Source organism: Oculina patagonica, chromosome 13 (assembly GCF_052425735.1).
Source record: "Oculina patagonica isolate OP01 chromosome 13, crgOcupat, whole genome shotgun sequence".
Taxonomy (NCBI): Eukaryota; Metazoa; Cnidaria; class Anthozoa; order Scleractinia; family Oculinidae; genus Oculina; species Oculina patagonica.
Genome location: NC_135770.1, coordinates 16,747,313 through 16,767,940, shown reverse-complemented (window position 1 = coordinate 16,767,940; position 20,628 = coordinate 16,747,313). Strand labels below are relative to the sequence as shown.

General features: G+C 39.3%; 2 protein-coding genes across 2 annotated transcripts; both read right to left on the bottom strand.

Moving 5' to 3' along the window:
- Window positions 1-4,875: 4,875 nt before the first annotated feature.
- On the bottom strand, window positions 4,876-10,238 carry LOC144634256 (uncharacterized). The gene is made up of 3 exons (XM_078493159.1): window positions 8,605-10,238; window positions 6,851-7,405; window positions 4,876-6,395 (listed from the first exon to the last, which is right to left on the bottom strand). Exons 1-3 carry the CDS (start codon window positions 10,150-10,152, stop codon window positions 5,748-5,750), a joined length of 2,751 nt encoding a protein of 916 aa, XP_078349285.1. The 5' UTR covers window positions 10,153-10,238; the 3' UTR covers window positions 4,876-5,747.
- Window positions 10,239-15,081: 4,843 nt separating this feature from the next.
- LOC144637212 (protein YIPF4-like) lies at window positions 15,082-20,607 on the bottom strand. Its single transcript, XM_078496340.1, has 5 exons — window positions 20,236-20,607; window positions 19,694-19,865; window positions 17,600-17,677; window positions 17,162-17,275; window positions 15,082-16,536 (listed from the first exon to the last, which is right to left on the bottom strand). Exons 1-5 carry the CDS (start codon window positions 20,535-20,537, stop codon window positions 16,399-16,401), a joined length of 804 nt encoding a protein of 267 aa, XP_078352466.1. The 5' UTR covers window positions 20,538-20,607; the 3' UTR covers window positions 15,082-16,398.
- Between the last annotated feature and the right edge of the window lie 21 nt (window positions 20,608-20,628).

Below are 20,628 nucleotides of genomic sequence, written 5' to 3'. Positions count from 1 at the left end.
TTCAGTATAGTGGTCTCGATCGGCGCCGTGTAAACGAAAGTCGTAACAGTGCCTGAATGTGCTCGTTTTCGTAAGCAACGTTCGGATGAAAATGTTTCGAAATTGTACTTAAATGCTTTACAACTGTACAATAGCACGTATTTTCTTGATTTGACAGGGTTTTTTTCAGGGGACGAGGTTGTTAATTGACAAAAATCGGACACACTCCTTAAACGCGATACAGAGTGAGGCACTGTTAACACGGACGCGGTTTCATTTGTAACGGCATCGCTCTCGATGCGGTTACGCCTTTCGTTTACACGGCCGAGACTCACCTGATCATTTTGAAAACGCTCTCAAAAGTGGAGCGTTTTCAAAACGATACGGTTTCATTGGTCGTGTAAACGGCAAAACCGCATCGATTTGAAAACGGTCAAGTGTTTTGCCAAAAATTGGCTGGATCGCGAAGAGTAAACATGACGAACCTCGCACAGAGTGCAGCGCATGTATATACAATCACGTTTGAAAACACTAAGAAAACGGTAGAAGATGTTTCGTGTAAACAATTCGAAACCGTGTCGTTTTCGATGCGGTTTCGAGGTCACGAAACCGTGTTGATTAATAACCGCGTCCGTGTAATTGATGCCTGAGCTGTTACAGCCTCCCTATTTTTTTTCGGCCACCACACTTATTATTTTTCTACCTATTTATGGTCTTTTATAGCACGTTCACGCACACCGGTCTAAGGTTTGGCAGACCCGACGTGAGTTACGGTCACTGAATTTTGAGGTCCTTCTTTGGCGCATATTGTCGATATTTCGTGAAAGTCGTCCAACTTTAAATGCTAAAATGCGATTTTTCTGACTCACTTGCGTGGCGACAGCATGCCAGGAACAAGAGAAACAACTTACAGCTATCGCCCTCTGTTCAAAAACGTCCGTTGTTCGGTTAAAGGGGCACTATTAAACCTCACGAAAAAATGTGCGTAGGACACCAAAACTAAGGGAGAGTAAATTGTCATAAGTTTTGAGAGATTTTTCCATGACAGAATTTGAAGACGTCTGTCCAACTTTTCCGATTCGAGATCAAAACCTCGTGCACGATCACACCCCTAAAATACTGCTTCAGGGTATTGGCATAGTGATTTCTAATTATAACTAGACCAAACGTTTTAGCTTTCCATCGGTGTTAATATGTCTTTTGGCTTCTGACGATTTGAAGTCATCCTCATGATAGTTCAGTATACCTTTTAGCTAGATCCTTCTACGTTGTATCCTAGTACACTGAAATTAAAGACACAAGGCAAAGGGTCGAGGGTAGCCTGCGACAAGCTCTCTATTCGAGGGCAACGTGAATTGAACTCCTCGAGCGCCGAAGGCGCGATTCCGCGCTTCGCTCGCCGACTCGCGCCTTCGGCACTCGCGGGATCGCGCTTTCGGCGCTCGAAGCGTTCAATTCACGTTGCCCCCGAATAGAGAGCCTGCTCGCAGGCTAGGTCGAGAGGGTAGCAAAAGGTCTATGCATGGCACGTGAAAAGGGCAAAAATTAGACCACGACGCGTGAAAATAACCAGAAAAGACACGTGATTCGTGAATTCTGCTGTTTCAAGTATACCCCTATACCTAATACGTGCCAAGTGAATTTGGTAAAAATTTGTGCCTGAAACGGAATTACGACCCCCAACCCCCTCCCTCCTTTGCTACCTTCTGTCGAGGCACAATATAACAGACGTTTTATAATGCGTCGACGAAAGATTGTTGTAGGTCTTGTAGCGCGCTGAAGCAGTCGCGATCGAGTTTTGCAATGGGCCGACAAAAGATCGTTGCAGCGCGCTGAAGCAGTCGCTGTGAAATGTGTAACGCTTGTTGAGTATCCCTATAGTCTGACTCAACACTTTCTCGTGACAACTAGTTGTGACGTAACAAATCAACAACATATATTGCATACTACGTTGCTTAGTGTAAAATGTTTAAGAGACATTTACCTCAACTTTAAGTTATCGCCCTTTGTTCAAAAACGTCCATGCTTCGGTTACAGCCCCGGGGAGGGGGGGGGGAACTTGACCTAAGTTTAGGTATAGGGGTGCCGCTGGAGGTTTGAAACCCTGACTCTGTTTAGGACAATAAAAACTTAAAATGCCTACCCTGTGTAGGACAACACCCCCTATTCTAAGACCCTATTTAGCAAAGGACAACATCAACAATCATTTACGCTTTATTGTGATTGCGTTCCATACGCGATGTTTGAAGCCTTGAAATGCAAAAACACCTATCCCACCGAATAAAATAATGCTTTTTATTGAAGCGAAAGCGAAAACAATGTAAATACATGGACGACAGTCTTGCAGCCATACCCTGTCTAGGACAGCTTCAGGCCCTGTTTAGGACAGAGGAGCTTGAAATTATATACCCTGTTCAGGACCGGAGGAGTCAAAAACCATACCCTATCCAGCGGCACGTCCCCGTATAGGCCATATAGGGGAGTGCCCCCCCCCCCCGGGGGTTACAGGGCCACCAACCTCACGAAAAAGTGCCTAGAACACCAAAACCAAGGGAGAGCAAGTATAGGGTCTACAACGACAAACTAATGAAGAGTGTCGGATCTTTTGTAGACCTGGATCAGTTAAAATCTTGAGATAATTTTGGTCTCACTCTCTTCTTCTTGTCGTAGGGGTCAGTTCACTGCTTTTTTACGCATTGTCTGAAGAAACTAACGCTTTATTGATTCAGTTGTTTATGTACCGATACGCACGATTCGTTCAAAAGGTGCAACTTACCAGGAGTTTCAGTTTTGCGTGGAGCTGTCACGGACTGCGTATCCGTAAAAGAAAGAAAAAGAAAAAAATGGCCAATTTTTTTTTTTAATTGTGTCGTTCGTAATCCGTTTTGATCTTCTTTAGTCGTAACCATGCTGCTTCAGTTTTAGGAGGTTTCCTTCAATTAAAAGTTCATTTTTTCCATCAAAAAAATTTTTAAACTGAATGTGGTGGCAGCTTTAATTCTACAAATTAAAGATGTTTGGAGGTCTTAGGAGGTTTTTTTAAAGATTATATTAGAAATCAAACGTTGTTCATTTGGTTTAGAGTTATTATCAGTTACTCTTAAAATTATTGTTTTATATATGATAACATATCGTCAAGACATAGATGATAGTACTTGACATTTTTCAAGAGTCGCATTGTAAACTTCAAGGTCAAGATTATCAGTTCTAGCATCGGCCGTAATCCGTGGTCAGCATTTCATAACATGAATGGCTTGCTGCCCTTCAAGAAAACAATAGAACAATACGATCAGGAACAATGCCTCTAGCTCCTCAAAACAATAACAACTGCTACACTAGAGGACCAGTAGAATTGCAAGCTTACGAGAGCTGCTTCTATACATCAAGATTAGTCAACTTATCATGATTATACACGGGACTGGAGTATTGCTCAATGACAATGACACAGCACGGATGATTGCGTAACTTATTTGTAACTAAGTAGCACAGTATAAGAATTTCCCAATTTTGATCACGCAAAACTACGGATAACAATGGCAAAACGAATATCACATTTCTATCTGAAATTTAATCAGCAAATGCTCCATCTCAAACTTACAAAGTGAAATTAAAGAATGGAAACCATCACTATCGTGATAGGATGATTGTTCTTGTCAGCTTCGGACATTGTTTACAATACCGGACTATGAAACACCGTATTTTGTCACGAAATCAATATAGCCTGTGAGCTCGAAGTTTCCATCGGCTTAAAGTTGACGAGAAGCGGAGTCCCGAGCTTCCACCAGACTTTTCTTTGCTCGGTGACTTGTTCTCGCGACGTGTTAGTCCCAAACGTGTGCCCAACGTAGGGTCATCAAATGGAAAATGTCCTGACTTCGGTAATTATTCAACGCCCCTTTCAGGTGGGCTTATTTTCAGGCATGGATTATGTACGGGGGTGGGGGTGGGGGTATTTTTGGATGGAGATTTACATTTAATTTCAAAAAATCTTTTGATTTCTTTTTCGACGGTTTACTGTGGCTGAATTTGTTCGATGCACACAACAATACGACTAGCCTGAGGAGGACGGCTGTACACAGGCTACAAGAATACCATCGAGATGTAAAAATTCTCAAAATATCACGATATGAACCCCAAAACAAGTCCTACAGTCTCTCTGAGCAATCTCTAACAACGTAAACAACAGTCTAATTTCAAGAGGTATAAAATATAAGAAAGAAATCACGTCAAGTCCGGGGTATTCAAAAACAGTTGGAATTTTAAAAATTGGCTACCAAGGCTTTTGAACCGAAAATATTTTCAAGAGATGGTTCTCAAGGCATTAGAATTGGTGCTAAGGACGATGGTTTTGGAGATCGCACGCGGCCACAGATCAATTGACCAAAAATGACTGTTCTCTTCAGATCAGAACTACTCAAGTTCTTTCAAGAGGATTTATACAATTGCTCAGAAGTCGCCAACGATTAAACAAAGGCCTACTAGATATCTGTCTTTTTCGTAGTGTTTGTTTTGTTTCGTTTTAAAGCTTAAACTTTAGTGTAATTTCTGATTTACAATCGATGAATTAAACTTGTTTACACGTATTCAAGCGCGCACTTCTGCTTGTTGTTTCCGTGTTTTAGTTCTTTATTTTATAGTTCTTGATATTCACCTCTGAAAATAAGACTAAAACAATTATTCGCCTCAGGCTCAGTGAATCACGGCGAATATTCCCCAAGACGAAGATTCACTTCGCCTTCGGCGAATAATTGTTAAATATAAGCCTATGAGCTTATCTTTTCGGAAGGATTTTTGCGTCTGAGATTTGGAGGTCTTTTTATCAGTGGCGGGGGGGGGATTTTAGGAATTTTACCGTCGTTTTCAGTTTGACAAGAACTGTAAACAAAAGTAAACAACTTTCTAAATGAAACCGTCTTTATTTGACAGTTCTAGAATCACCTACGGTGTCGTTGTGGTATCACATTTTCCATGATTGTATTATGAATCATGTCGTTCTCTCACGGATAACATAATTATAAATACATTTTCCATTGATCTACTGGTGATTACACCACGGTAAAATTACATGAATATTTTTTTCGCAGGCAAGAAATATATATTTGCATATCGTAAGAATTTACTTTAATGTAACTACATCTTGCTTCGCTTATTTTTAATTTTAAAGCTCAAATAAATTATCCGAAATTCTTTATTTACAGCACAAATTACATCCTGCGAGAAATATCTTATATAAAGCAGTTGTCTTTAGCAAGAATTTTCATTAAATTATTAGTTCATTAAGATATACATTTGATATGTGTTTACGACTGGTTAAAACCCCACAAGTGTTACAGAGAACACGTTATGGGAAAATAGGATGATTAGTTACTATTATATGATGGTTGATGATTCTTACTTTTGGTCATACAATCAAATGTAAAGCAGAAAATCTTTTGGAGTCATTTTTCGTACTCCTTAGGTAGTCCCCTCACCAAATCATTTTGTAATATTCCTTGCGTTCTTGTGATCGCCCGCAATTAAATAGAAACCAGCCTATTCTTTTTGCGATTCGTTAAGAATTTCTGATCGGATTTTTAAATTTGTAAAACTTCAGCCCGTTTTACGGACATCGGTCTATGGTCGACAACGACAAAATGCATCTGGTTGGATTGGATCATGTGGACTTGCGACTCTACCTATGCACTATATATAGCAAGCTACCGCTTTTATAAGCATACAACAATATCTGGGTACCCTTTATAACGAGAGTTATCCCGTTATCGCTGTTTTTACATGAATGCTTGAAAGCTCTCGATCAGATCTGTAGCTGGAACTTGCGTTTGCCAAAATAAGTGGCATTTGTGTTTGGAGTCCCCTGTCACAATGGTGGCGAACGCAAAGTATTCTGGGCTTTCTGGATGAGCCATCGCATTGCTTACTGAGCTGAACGGGAAAAACATTCCCTGTTCTCCCTTGTGGGCTTGCGAGTTCGTCATTTTAACCCCGTCTATAGAAACAGACAATTTCACTTCGCTAGACGGCTGTTCTTTGCCGAATTTTTTCACCGATTTAGCTTGTTGCTTTTGGTATTGTTTTACGCATTCGCGCAAATGTTTTGGCCTCAGTGGTGGATTGACTACAGTAGAACAGAGATAAGTCACATCAAAGACGTATTCCTTCTCTTCTGGAACTATTTCCCACGAGTTGTCAAAAACATCGTCCGTACCCGCAGAGCTGACAGAAGCTGTTCTTATGTTGCCTGTGTGCTTTAGTGAATCCTGTTCTATTTTGTGTTCTTTGTCTTTCTTGGAAGTGGTTCGAATTAAATGTGGCATGGACGCAAAACGTTTAAGCTTCATGCTGCCTTTACTTGTCTCTTTCTCTTTGGGTTTAGGCTTCTCTTGCTTGGAATCTAGCCTCTTTTCATGCTCTTCAACCTGCAACAGAATAGAAGGGAATCTTAAAAATGCAACACTTCTTATCTGTATATTATGCAGTCTCGTGTCATGTTTTGCTGATGTTGTGTTACTTACCAAGACCGTCTTGGTAAAATTTAGCTGCTAACGTTTTGAGCGTGATCCCAAGAGTTATAAGAATAAAACAGCTACCAACTTCAAAAGACCAAAATCGAGCCTTTTTCTGAGCCAATCGGACACCAACTTGTCCAAATTCTTTCCTCGCGCTTTCATAAGAGATGACTGGTGACAAGTCATAATCAGATGCAATGTAACTGAACATAAACCTTACGTGACAGTCGGCTTAAAAACATCCAAATGATAGGTTTAGATTTTCATTTCTCCCTACAGAAGCGAAGATTTATGGAAACCAAGGCTTTATTATGTTGCTAGGCGTATTCAATTTTATAGAACTGCAAAGTAACGGTTATACATACCACAGAACCAAAATGCTCTGGAGGAGGAGAGGACGAGCTTTCCTGGGAACCACTGCAGTTGGAGCCATTTGAAACAAACGAGATCCGCCTTGCAGATCGAACTGAGTCCCTGCGGTCAGAATACGTTGCCTGGCAACCAAGCCGGATAGCTTCAGTTGCAGCGACTGACGACGTGATTCGGCTGCAACGGAATGCGTGACAATACATCCGGGTCTTTTCCCCTTGTCGTGCTTCCGATACAATGTAGCCGAAGAGCCGAGCGTCGTCTTCGTAAACTCCGAGCAACAAGATCCATGGAATCGCATGTTGGTGGAGAATTTTGTTATCTCGAGCGTCTATAATGCGAATTTGTTCGGGATGCACTTCAAGAAAAATGTTTTTGAATTCTTTGGGGTGCGCCTTGTCCAGGAGTGAAGTTATACTCTCGTTGATGAGTAGATAAGACTTTTTCACCTTGAGTGCGCCAAGATATGAGATGCCACTGAATGTAGTGACGTCATCTTCTCCAAGCCAGCTCTCTGGTCCCATTGGAGTGGAGACTGGAACTTTGAAAGTCTGAAAAGGAAAATGAAGAAATGAAATGTACCAGAGACCTCTTCAAAACTATACTGACGCCATAAGGGCTCTTTTAAACCAAATACTGCGGGAAAAAACGTTCTGAGGTCAGTCGAAGAGTACCGTATATTATAAATTCTCAAAAAATGTTTCGCTTCTTCTCTTCTTATTCCAGCCTAAAACTCACAAATCTAGATTGGTTCTGGTTCACCCATGTTCTGTGTACTTCACTTTTAAGGAACACTAATATGTATTCAATTTAGTTCAAAATAGCAACACTTGTTTCAGCATAGTTTACACAAAATACTTAAGACTTCTCGTGACACTATCCTTTTAAAAATAGCGTGAATTTTCACAAAGGAAACCAAGTGACAACGAAAGCGTATTTGTTCAAGTAGGGACAAAACAAGCTAGTAGAGGTCTAGAGGAGTAGCCAATTGTCAGTGCAAAACACTGAATGTTTACAAGTTATTATCACGGATACAAAATAAAATGAAACTTCCTAATGTGGATAACTGTTTAACTGCCTCTGGATCAATTCCATTCGATTCAGTTATGATAAAAAAAAGTTTTTTCGCTGCGTGTTGTTTGGCTGAAAAGTTTTCAGTGGGTCATATTTCAAAACAAACGACTTGTGCGATTTGGCATGGAAGTCTTGTCTTCGCGGGAAAAAATTGGCGCGTCTTTTAACGATCTCTCAAAAATCGTTTTGTTTACTCCCAAGATCTTCTTTTCTCAAAATAAGAACATTTCTCCTTTTAAAACATGTAGATTTGCCTTGTTTTAGTTTTTTCCCTTGTAACTTAACCTGAAAAAATTTGCTAAGTAGAATAGCTTTAACCGCAACCGGAAATATCTTGGCTGCATTTGACCGCCAATCAAAACAGAATGAATTTTTCTGCGGAGAATTAAAAGAAAACTTTATATAGAATCTAGATCTTACCTAGCTCGAATTTTTTAATATATTTGATTAATTTTTTCTGCTTCTCTTGACTTTGGCAACAACAATCTCAAACTGTTTATTACGGTGTTATTTTTTTTTCTTTACTAAAGGTAAACAAACGAACCGGCGAATGGTTTAAATAAACATTTACTCGCCTCAACACCGGCTTAATTCGAACAAACACGATTAAATTTGTAAGATTGAATTAAATTAAAAATATCATACTTAAGAGCTCGAATATTTCGATTGCGCTTACCTTTTGGTTAGAAGAGTTAAAAGCGTTTTTCACAGCATTGCAAATAAGCTCAGCGTCTGGACAGCGAATCACATAACACTCGGCATCGACTTCCGGAGCACACACAATAACACCCAGGGTAGTATGGTCTTGCTCAAACAGATCAATACAACCAATGTTTTCCACATCAAAACTCGCGATGACTTCCCAAGGCGAGCAATTTGTGCTAATTCGCATCATGTCCGACGTAACTTCTACATTAACCGAAGAACAGTCTTCCACTTTAGTCTTTGAGACAATGTCATGAATAGTTGCTTGTAGAGTCTTAGCATTCGACCTTTGGACAGTGGTCCTCTTGACAAAACGCGCCACATAGAATCCAAGCGCGCCACCACTTAGCTTTCCAAGGCTCTTGCTCTTAGGTCTTGGATCGTTTAATAAGTTGTTACGCGGTGGAAATTTCGGGCTTGATTGACCCGGTAATGAGCGAGATCTGTGCTCAACGCTATATTTTTCGGGCGTATGACCAGCGGGAGTCGACACAGTCTTCTCGAGTTTGAGTTTCGACTCTCGGGATCGACGCGACTCGTGAAAATGCAAATCGCTGTACACGATATCCACTGGCGCGCTACCTTCTCTGGGTCTTCCAGAATCCTGCGCAATCAAGCTCTTCATATTTTCGTAAGGAGACTCGTCCATATCTCTATTTGCATCCTCTGTGCTACTCAAGCTCTGCCGCTCGTGGGTACTAATACTGCTTGCAGAGCTCCGTCGCGAACTTTTGTCGTCGTCCAGAAATGGAAACTCCATATTCACGTAGACCGGTCCTGGCGATTCCCTCGAACGCGGGGACTGCTTCGGTGAATGTTTTGGCGAAACACTTTTCGATAAACGTTGACATGTTTCGCTGGGTTTTCGTTGGCATTCCGGTGTTGTAGACGGGGTTGTTTTTGCGCTGCGTTGCTCGAGGTAACGATCTTGGGACACTTCAGTGAGGTGCTTGCGCAAATTTCGTAAGTTTGGCAAAAAGGAGAGATTGCCTGAAAAGTCCTGCCTGAGAATGGGATTTTCCGACTCCCGTGTAGGTCTCGATGGAACAAAGTCTGAAACTTTGTTAGTGTGGATGATTTCAGCATATTGCGTGGAGTTCAGATCTGGCGCAGAATGCGACGCTAGCGGAGATGGCGGCGCAGAATTTGTTTCGTTTGGAGTGTTCTTCAGCTCTTCTGTCTTTTTTCTGAGGCTTCCTTTACTCTTGTACGAGCTTCCCAAGCTAAACGAACGAACAACTGGGCAATGTTCAATGTTTTGGGGCCCACAATCTCCCGGTATAATCTCGTAAATGTTTTCGGAGTCTTCCATCGCTTCTCCATGATCGCCGCTAAGTCCACTTGGCATTGTGCGCGATTTTACTTGCTTTTCTCGCAAAGCGGTAACATAACTTTTGTCGAGTTCTATATTGCAGTTAAGATCGCTTTTAGCCAGGTATTGTCCCTTTGAAATCACCTCCTCGTAGAACGACTCTGTTGTGGACTTTTGTGCCATTAACTCGGATCCGACCATTGTCATGCATAGGCCCTGTCGTCAAATGGTACAAAATTTATAAAACGTAACTGATCCAGCGTTCTTATAGAAAGAACCTCCCACCCATAGCTTGTTGCCCAGTGACGCAAGATCGTGCGAATATCATTTCACACGTGGACGTTTAATCCATGTCAACACCAGGCGAATACAATGAAGCTCTTTGTTCTGCGCGAACAGATATCTATTCTCGGATTTCCACATCCGTCACGTTCGGACGGTCTAAAACTCGCTGAGACTCTGTTACCGAGTTGATACGCGTTGTAAATAATCGTTACTTTTATAAAGTATTCTAAAATAAAATTGTATGTAAAATATAGTTTATGATACAAGTATACCACACGCGAAGGATAATTGTCATAATTAACTGTTGTTTTGTGGCCAGTAAAACGTCATTGTGAATTTACAGGGATCTCTTTTGTATTTTTGTTACACTTTTATTTTGTTACGTAGGAGTCGAACAAGTACCAACACGACCCTTTGTATCAAGTAAGCAGAAAATAACCAGATCCTCCTTTCACCTTTGTGTTGAACTCCCTGGGGAAACGTGACGGACAAAGAAAGGTGCTTTTTTCCCGGGCAGGGTTTTTCTTCTCTATTTCTTTCTTCTCCATACTGTCCATAGCCTAATAGCAACTTATGATCGATAATCTGAATGAAGATTTGTTAAGTAATTCCACAGACTTTAGGTCTCGTGCGACTTTCTTTCTTTTCTTTTTTCTCTAAATAACCTCAACTGACCTGTTCATTAAGACTACCGCCCCCCTTCCCTTAGTGGGATTAACCCTGCTTCCGTAATTTGCTGTATATAAATATCACCTACTAAAGATGTGGGTAACGTGACATCACAAACTGCCTTGCACTGGCAGGTCACTAAAATAAATAAAAATGTAAAATATTATTATAATGATCATTACAATTACAATTTCTCTGAACTAAAGTACAAGTCAATTGCCCAGCACACTAAAAACTAAAGAGTTTTTAAAAAGTACACCGGGTGTATATTAGATACATTAAGCATGGCGTTTATTTTTCCCGCAAAGGGCAAAAATCTAACTTCTCCCGTTTGCTGTTTTGCTTTCGTGCGCGGAAATGAGTAGTTTCGTGTTTGTCGTGAATGTGGCATTTTCCCCTATTTTCATGAAGGATTGATTTAAGAATTCGATAAGAAGGCAACAAACTGAAAGGCCATCTCGCGTTTGCCGTTTGCCGTATAACGTCAAGCTTAATCTCTCTATTAATATAAACACAAAACGTTTGTTCATGCTGACCTGTAAGCGCTTTAATTTTGTTGACTTGGCAAACGAGGTCAATTTTTGGCAATCTTGAGCACGTTGCAAACTTAGCCAGGCAAGACTTTAGTCCCCCTTTTTACATGAGAATGTTATTTTTTTAAATTAAGGGTGCGAATAAAGTTGTTATTGTTGTTTATGTTGTAATGTAATGTAAAAACTTCATTTTAATAAACACGGGAAACCATCAGTTACAATAAGCTCAAGTATTAAAGAAACTAAAACTAAAACTGCTTTACATGATTGCCGTGTGGGAATCCGATACGTCAGCTACCTTCTTGATAATTTTCTTAAAATTATTAACTGATGCGGCATTTTTAAGACATTTTGGCATGTTATTCCAGAGCATAGCGCCGCTGTAAGAAAACTCACGGCTTCGTTTTAAATAGTTGGTATTTGGTTTGGGTAGCGTCAGCTTTCCCTCAGAGTCTCTCAAGTTATAAACAGAGTGACGCTGAGAGAAAAGGTTTTGTAGGTAATCTGGGGTAAGTCCATTCATGGTTTTATACATTATTAAGGCTTTCTGTTTCTTTCTTCGAGAAAATAGCCTCTCCCAGTCGAGTGTGGAAAGGAGGTGGTTTGAACTCGTATCAAAAGGTGATTTTGTTATAACTCTGGCTGCACGGTTCTGTAATTTTTGGAGCTTGCCACTCAAGTAACCACTCATACAGTCCCAAACGGGGCTGCAATAATCGAAATGTGGCATAATTAAAGCGTTATAAATTTGAATTGCAGTTCCTTTCGATATATAAAGGGGCGCACTCGTTTAAGGGCGCCTATAGCCGAGGAAACTTTTTTGCAAATCTCTTCAACGTGTTTACACCAAGAGAGATGAGCATCAATGGTAAGACCCAAAGATTTGGTATGATCAACTCTCTCGATAATTTGGTCATCAATTCTAATTTCTACGTCGTCACATTGAACAAATAGTCTTTGCCTTGATCCTAGTTAGGTCCAAACTTAATTTGTTCCCCCCGCCCTCTCACTATCGCCGGATTCAACAACAGGATTCGACTTCGGTTTGTTGCAACCGCAGGAAAGTCACAAAGGTCATAACGTGAGTTCGTTTTATCACGTTTACTAGCCGTGGTGAGCACAAGTTGATAAGGGCGTTTTCAGAAGAGAATGAGTGCTGATGACATTTTTGTGGATTGTTTTTATGCCAAAAAAAGAAAATGAAAACCGCAAACTTTCTTTTACGGATTTACGTGTTTATTTGCATTCCGAGAGTTACATGATTTGTGCTCGGTTCCTAAATTCAAATTTTCTCCTACTGGATTCGCCAAACGTTACCACTGAATTTTGTTTTGTATTTCTTGAAATATATACACTCTTAGTTATTTATAAGAATATTCTTTTTCCGGCCCAGGCTGAATATTCGTATTTTTCTGCCGATTTCATGTTTAGGCTAAAAATATTCCTGTGAATATTCTTAGATTATAGCGCATATGACATTTCCATTTTAGAATGTATATTTGGGTATGAAATGCAAGTGCTTGGTGTATAACTTCTTACAGAAACAGCATCAAACATATGGCTTGTGCTGCTTTTGTTGTCGTCGTTGTTGTTTTGGCTAGTTTTGCCACTTACAGAAAGTAAGAATTTTATACGGTTTAGTTGAAAGCAAATAATTGTATTGTATTTACAAATTTTTAACACACAAAAAGTTATTTTTTTCAAAATGTCAGCCTCGGGTTTATTCTTAAAATATTCCTATAATTTCGCAAATTTCAGCCTTGATATTCTTGTAAAATATATTCTTATACAAAAAAAAGAGTGTATTTTTTTTATTTAACATGTCTGCAACTTATTTCAAATACACGCCCCGTTCTGGACTCCCATTGAGTCAACCCCATCCAGAAAATATCAGTCCTTCTAAACGTTTTAAAAAAAAAGATTTCACCGAACGTGTCACCAGTGTACGTGATTACGTGTTCAAGTTTTTTCGTGACTTGTGGGTAGGACCCAATTGACCTATGACAAGTTCACAAAATAACGGCTTAAAACTTTTGTTTTTAATACGTTAGTTTGTGGATCTTTCGCCAAAACTAATAATAAAAATAAATCCCCTAATGTAGGTATCGGGTGGATTTTTTTATGTACAACTACGATGTCCAGCAAGGCAGTCTTACACTGAATGTAATGTTATGGTAATATTAATATAAAGTGTTGTGTTTCAGAGTGAGCAAATTACTTTGTACTATAAATCGTGACAATAAAATGCTAGTTTAAGTTAGTGTGATTTGCAAATCAGTTAATATTTCTCACTAGATATATGCAAATGATAGCGAGAGATGCAAGGCCGCGCCGTTTCGTGCAGTGAATTAAATTACGCTATAAAAATCTGACCAACTCTTTCAGATTTTCCCTGGGGGCGAGAAGTGCCTGCATTACGATGAACCGTTCCATTGGAAGGATTTAGTTAGGTGACAGAGACTGATGTCGAATGAACATGGCATACACCTTTTATGACTGTCCGTGATTGTTTCTACTCTAACAGTAGACTGCTCACAGACCCCTCCATTTTCAACGCAAAAGAACGCGAACCGTGAAAGAAACAGCCGAACGAAGCGAGCGCACCCGCGTAGTGACCGCGTTCAGGGCTGTGAACAGTCTTCCATGCATCCGACAGAGGTTCGTTAATTTGGAAACTTCATTTGTGAAACCACGCGTCACATCACAAGCAGACTTTTCGGAATGGAATATCAATCCAAGGGAAGAATGAAATTGTGAAAGTTTGATCTTTCTTCTGTTTTCCGTATAGTTTTTATCACGTATGCAGGAACTCTCTACGCATATGCACTTGTCGGCTTGCCTGTCTTCTTGAAGGCTGCTTCGACAAAACCGAATCTGATAGCACTTTAATTCGCATTCAGTTCAAAAACAGAGAAATATAAAGTACAGCACCCTATTTATTTAAGTCAGCACTCAATGATTCAGTGAATTTTAGTATTATTTTTGTCCTTTACGTCTTCGCGTTTGTTGTTTTGACCTTGGCATTTTCCTCTGTTCGTGTTAAACCATCGTCTATGGTGAAGGGAATTTTAATGGAAATCCCAGTTCCGCTAATGCCCTGGGTCCACGTAATCGGACGTTTTTATACTAGAAACGCACAAGTTTTTTTTTTCCCTTTGTAATAGGGAGCTTTAGCAATAACGACGGCGACGCCGAGGACAACCCCTGGTGCAAGATGAATTTATATTTTACTTGAAAATCTCGCTGTTATCCAAATGTATTCAGTGTATCTATTGGTTTAGGAACAAGCTGGAGCTAAATATGTCAGAAAGCGTTCATCATCAAAAAGAAAATCGAAAATTTAGCCGACGTCGTTCACATTCTTTAAAATACGCAGAACAGTTGGTTATTTGACGTTGTTGTTTTGTGGAGAACGGCCGAGAAATAAAACGCACGTGCAGGGCTTTTATTCTGCTCATCAGTAAACCTTTTGTTTGGTGACGTTCTCGTTCATGTTGCCGTCGTGGTTTGCTAAAGCTCCCTAATTCACCATCATGTGACAGTGAAGTGTCGTTCCTTTTCCTTTTTTATTCTTCCAGAAAAGGTTGGCCGGCAAACAGTGTGGAACAAAAAATGTAAAATATCAGTAACAACAAACAGAGACGCACCACCCAACACAATTATATCATTTTTATTCCCATTAATGGTATGTACAATTCGACAAATAAGTTAATTTGTTTGTTCTACAACTCATCCTGCTCTATCTTTTTGAACTGTCTTCAGTGTGTCTTTACTCACTGGCTATGAAAAGTAACTAATAACAGTGACCTAAATGGTCGACTCTTACAAGAGCGGGTTTCTGAAACCAACGTAATTACATCTGGCTAATACCACTCCCGCGATAAAACGGTCAGAACGCAAAGGAAAACGCAACCGGTGTTAAGTCCAGGAAAGTTGAATAACATAAACAGCATGCCACTGATGGAAAAAAAGGAGCATCAGAATGCTATCCCATGAGTACTTGGGTGGCAAGCGCAGTCGCACAGCAACCCCCTTCACCCTCCCCACCTCCCGTTTTAGCCACCGGAAAATAGCGAAAGGCAATTTACGCTTGGTTCTAGTTTGTTTGCCTCTAGCCAAAAACAAGAATAGCATAACCCTATATTGGTTAGAAATTGTTTTAAACGCTTAAATACACGCAAGACGTCTAACCGGCTATAGTACGGTCGCACTGAGATAAAAAGAGTGCATTTAAAATAATTTGAAGTATTAAAATTAACAGGTTGTCTATAATGAAAAACTGTATTAAACAAAAGAGTTCAGTAAAAATAAGACAAAACACAAGGATTGCATAAACAAGTCCTACAAAATTTTGACTTTTCGCTTAGTAACATACACTTAAAGGGCCCTAGTAAGCCACACCCTTGTTTTTGTTTACATGCGAGAATTTCTGTATTATATATTTCCTGGAGCGTGATTAAACGATAGAGTTCACTGTCAAACTGCAAAAGGTAATTAATCAGACTTCCAATTACACAACTTACAGCAATGTATTAAGATTTCTTTTAAACATACAATTTTCATTATTTCGATGCCATTGAAAAATGGCGGAGGCTGACTGGGGTCCTTTCATTTTTACAAACAAACATCTTTGTACTTTTGACTTTGAAAGCGTACAGCTGTACCTTGTTTATTTGAGTTACCAATCCAGACAACCTGTATAAACACATTACCCATAAACCTAACCTCACTAAGACTTGCGTTCCCAATTTACAATGCCTACCAAGTGACTACCACCAAATCTATCAAAAAATAGTTTTCCTTCAAGTTTACTCTTCCTAATCTTTGTTTCCTAGTGGATTGATAGATAGAGGCCCATTTAATAATCTCCCATTTACCAAATAACACTACATACAAGTATACTAGCTTTGTCAGTTCTTTGATTAATCAATCATTATATTGCAGTTAACTGAATTCCTGAATTGTCTCATGCTCCAGTGTACAGAGAGAAGAAGTAAATGTAGAGGAGTAGGATTGGATACATGAGTAACAGTCTTTTGTTCTTGAGTTCATCTTGGATGAGAAGAGATCCGGCACTGTATGACGCCCACACCACACCAAACAACTACAAAGAAAATCAAGAAAGCGTAAACACATTTAAGTCTGACCCAAACCACAAGATTGGTGGAATCAAATGGTTCCTCTAGATGGAATGCTAGCCCATTTGAAGGCTCCCCCCTCCCCCCATGCACCTTTTTTTCTTCTCCTATAACTCTCCTATAATTTGCCAGTACCCATTCATTCTCCTGGATTGAAAGAGGGATTGTCACTTACTAGGAAAAATAAGTTTGCCAAAAAAAAAAACACACAACACACTGGCACCTGTAAATTGTTGAAACCTGGATGTCATGATCTAGAGTCCAGCATGCTTATAATAATAAACCACCATGCCTTGGGTTTAATACCCTCTTAGCTGATTATTTGTACAGCACTTATTTCTTGCATGGTTCCCTTACTTGGATACAGCTTGTTTCCTTTGCATAGAAAAGCCATGTATGGGGCAATTCATGGTCTTTGTTTCAACAGAAAGCAAAGTAAAGGGATTCATATAATAACTGAGCTAGGTCAATTCAAACATGAGGATGCAACCACAAAACTTGAAGGTATGCATGTATTCTTTAAGCACAATCTTTGACATCTTTGGTAAACGTTACTTCTTTACAGTCCTATGTTATCGCTAGTAACATTACCTTGACAGCGAAGCTAATCATGGGAAAATAATGAACCAATGGTAAAGCAGCAGCAGTCAGGACCAGTGGAATAAGTGAGTAACCAATCACACCCAGGCACTGAGAGTAGTTTACCTGCAACAAACATTGTGAATAATGTTTCATTTCAATAAATGATCTTTATCGTGTAGACTCCATATGCTACAAATTCTACAGTTTTTCTCCTTTTTTTCCCCACAGCCTTTTCCTTTCACACTTTCCTATTGCTTTGCTTTGATGATTTAAACAGAAATCAAGTTTTGATATGTTGTGGCATGAAAATAATACCGGTAATTATACGCTTTCTACAGTCGATACAGCCACTTGAAATGATGTAAAATCTGTGACGTGTAAAGTATGGACACTTTGGTCAGTCCAATCAGTGACGCATGTTCTTTGCCAACAATCAGAATAACTTACTTCTCCTCCGAGTACTCGAGCCAGCAGGAAGATAATAAGAGAACCCAGCAGCCATATTGTTATGATCCATGAAACAACCTGTTAACAGAACATTCACATTTTTTATCATGCTTGACTTGAGTAAGCACAATACATGTAACTGACATGTAATTACAGTAGAATCCCAATTTCTTAAAGTGTATGTGACACAAAATCTTTTATTGGCTTTTTTCTTTCGTTGATATGCTTAGATAAGGATTCATAGTTAAAATTTGTCCAAAAAATTTTTTCCATCATTTTTTGCCTCCGAAATGTCGCTCTCTCAGCCATCTTGAAAATTCATCAAACAAGTAGACGTCACAAAGGTGACATGACGTATGTTTTGGCTGCGTGCAGCTATGACAAAAGATACATCATGTCACCTTTGTGACGTCTACTTGTTTGATGAATTTTTAAGATGGCTGAGAGAGCGACATTTCGGAGGCAAAAAATGACGGAAAAAATTTTTTTTGGACAAATTTTAACCATCAATCCTTTATTTAAGCATAGCAACGAAAGAAAAAGCCAATAAAAGATTTCGTGTCATAATCGAATTTTTGTGTCCTGAATGAAAAATGTTCGAATTTGCGGAAAATGGCATTCGATTTTTAGTCGGAATAAAAGCTTTTGAGATTTGAACATATTTTTAAAATCTAGTTTTTGCAAAAATGTCCATAAATTTAAAACCCGACAACAGATTTCTCCTAAACTTTAGCAAATAAGCCTCAGAGCTCTCAAGTTTTGTATCAGGAAGTTCCATGACAATCCTGACCATGCAATTCGCTGCACAAAATACTGGTAAAATTTTATCTAAAAATGCTACGCTAATGCATTCATGTCAACTGACGCTCAAATAGCGGAACAGCGAAACCAAACTGTCAGTCATCCCCAAGGATAATGATCCCTAAAACGTTATCAAAAAGAAGGTGAGTAATCAGAAACCTACGGCAAATACAGACAGCGCAACAAGAAGCACGATTTTAATATATTCAAGGTAGCTGACTTTGTTTTCGCATTCCTTACGGCCAGTTTGCCACTTGGGGATAAAAACTCTCGGGAAACATTAAAACATCATTTTAATAAGAAAACCATTTTCATATTTGAACACTCGCTATGCCCAAGTGGCAAACTGCCCGTGAGGAATTCGAAAACAAAATCAGCTATCATGAATTTATTATTGAGCACAAAGGTTCTCGATGCAGTCGAAAAGCGGATAGTTAGTAGTACTGAACTTGGCAGCTTTATTTCTCCCCAGAATAGGAACCCACTGTGATGAAAACTGGTAAGGGTTTTTCGTAGATGTTGTTTTTTGCCATGCTAAGATTTTTTTCGAAAATAAAGGAACGAATACAAGATAGGGGAGCTGAATATAAATTATCTGAGTTTACCTTGCAAGCGTCATAAAATTGTTCTTCTTGTTGCGGTGCTTGTGTTTGCTGTAGGTTTCTGATTCCTCACTTTCTTTTTGATAAGGTTTTGGTGATCATTATCCTTGCAAATGACAGGTAGGCCGGCTGCACTGTTCCGCTATTTGAGCGTCAGTTGACATGAATGCATTAGCGAAGCATTTTGAGATAAAATTTGACCAGCATTTTGTGCAGCGAGTTGCATGGTCAGGATTGTCATGAAACTTCCTGATACAAAACTTGAGAGCTCTGAGGCATATTTGCTAAAGTTTAGGAGAAATCTGTCGTCGGGTTTTAAATTTATGGACATTTTTGGTAAAAACTAGATTTTGAAAATATGTTCAAATCTCAAAAGATTTTATTCTGACTGAAAATCGAAATTATGCCATTTTCCATAAAATTCGAACATTTTTCATTTAGGACGCAAAAATTCGAAGAAATCGGTGAAATCTTTCCTGCCAAAAAGCGCGATTCAAAAATGCAACCATCACGTAAATAAATAGGTTCGGGCCACCTTAATCAAGAAAATAACCCTAGGTGATCAATTTCTTTATTCTCATCATCTGTCTGCTTTTTAATGTATTGATAGTGCAAATGTGACGAGAAATTAGATGCTGATGACTTTTAGAAAAAAATAATAGTATTAGACTGGAGATTTGGCAAAACTGACCTTAAACTGTCCAAACAATGCCAGCATTGCATACAACAGCACCACAAGCAAAGGACCCCAGAAATCAGGGCTGTCACGTAAAACATCTCTTTTGAATCCAAGGGATGGAAGGGGGAAAACCACACAGCGAACTTTGTAGTAGATATCTTGTAAGTCAATATCAAGTTCCTCACTAGAAAAGTAAAACACAAAATAACTGAATATTTTTGCTGAACATGCATGTGTCTCTACCAGCAAAAAATGTCCTCATGATTTAATTCACCAAGCTGAACATTCTGTATCAGTTATAGTCTACATGTATGTATTGTACTTGTTACAACCACTTTTCATGCTACTTTTAATCATTACCATCTTTGCTGTAGATTGAATAGATTGAAGTGGATAGCAGTGGATTGAATTGATTGCTTTCTTACATATTTTTATTGCCGTGAATTGAAATAAATAAGCTTACATGTAAAGTAAACATTAATTAATTGAAATCAATTCAATTGAAAGTCTTTTATTTCTAGTCAAAAGACTAACGGTTTACAGAATATACTTACAGCAGTGGCTTTTTAAAGTCTTCATCGTCGCCAGTTTCATCCACCTCGAGTAGCCAATCGTAGTTTTTCTTGTTGAAAATTTGTGAATAGAACGGAAATCTGTAGCGAGGGCTTCCATTCGAGTCATCTTTTCTGTCGCTTTCCATGAATTCCTCCTGCGCTTCAATAGATCCAGAGTACATGGACGAATCTTGACTCATTGGAGGACCAAATGAAAATTCATCCACCTGAGGATCACCTTCCATATTTTCCAAAATAGGCTGTGAAGACGGCGAATAAAGAGGAACTGACGTGGCCGCCATTTTGCTTTCTACGTTTTTCTTTGCGAGTTTATCATAACCAGGCTCCAGTCAATTAAAACTGACGGGGAGAAGTCTGGTATCATCTCGTGGC

Bases quoted from the DNA above. Each gene is read 5' to 3' on its own strand.
- LOC144634256 (XM_078493159.1), bottom strand. From the start codon at position 10,152: ATGACAATGGTCGGATCCGAGTTAATGGCACAAAAGTCCACAACAGAG. The intron at 7,406-8,604 runs GTAAGCGCAATC...TTTCCTTTTCAG, and splicing joins TTAACTCTTCTAACCAAAAG to ACTTTCAAAGTTCCAGTCTC. The intron at 6,396-6,850 runs GTATGTATAACC...ATTCTGTTGCAG, and splicing joins CAGAGCATTTTGGTTCTGTG to GTTGAAGAGCATGAAAAGAG.
- LOC144637212 (XM_078496340.1), bottom strand. From the start codon at position 20,537: ATGGCGGCCACGTCAGTTCCTCTTTATTCGCCGTCTTCACAGCCTATT. The intron at 19,866-20,235 runs GTAAGTATATTC...TTACTTTTCTAG, and splicing joins GACTTTAAAAAGCCACTGCT to TGAGGAACTTGATATTGACT. The intron at 16,537-17,161 runs GTAATGTTACTA...TTTTCTTTGTAG, and splicing joins TGATTAGCTTCGCTGTCAAG to TTGTTTGGTGTGGTGTGGGC.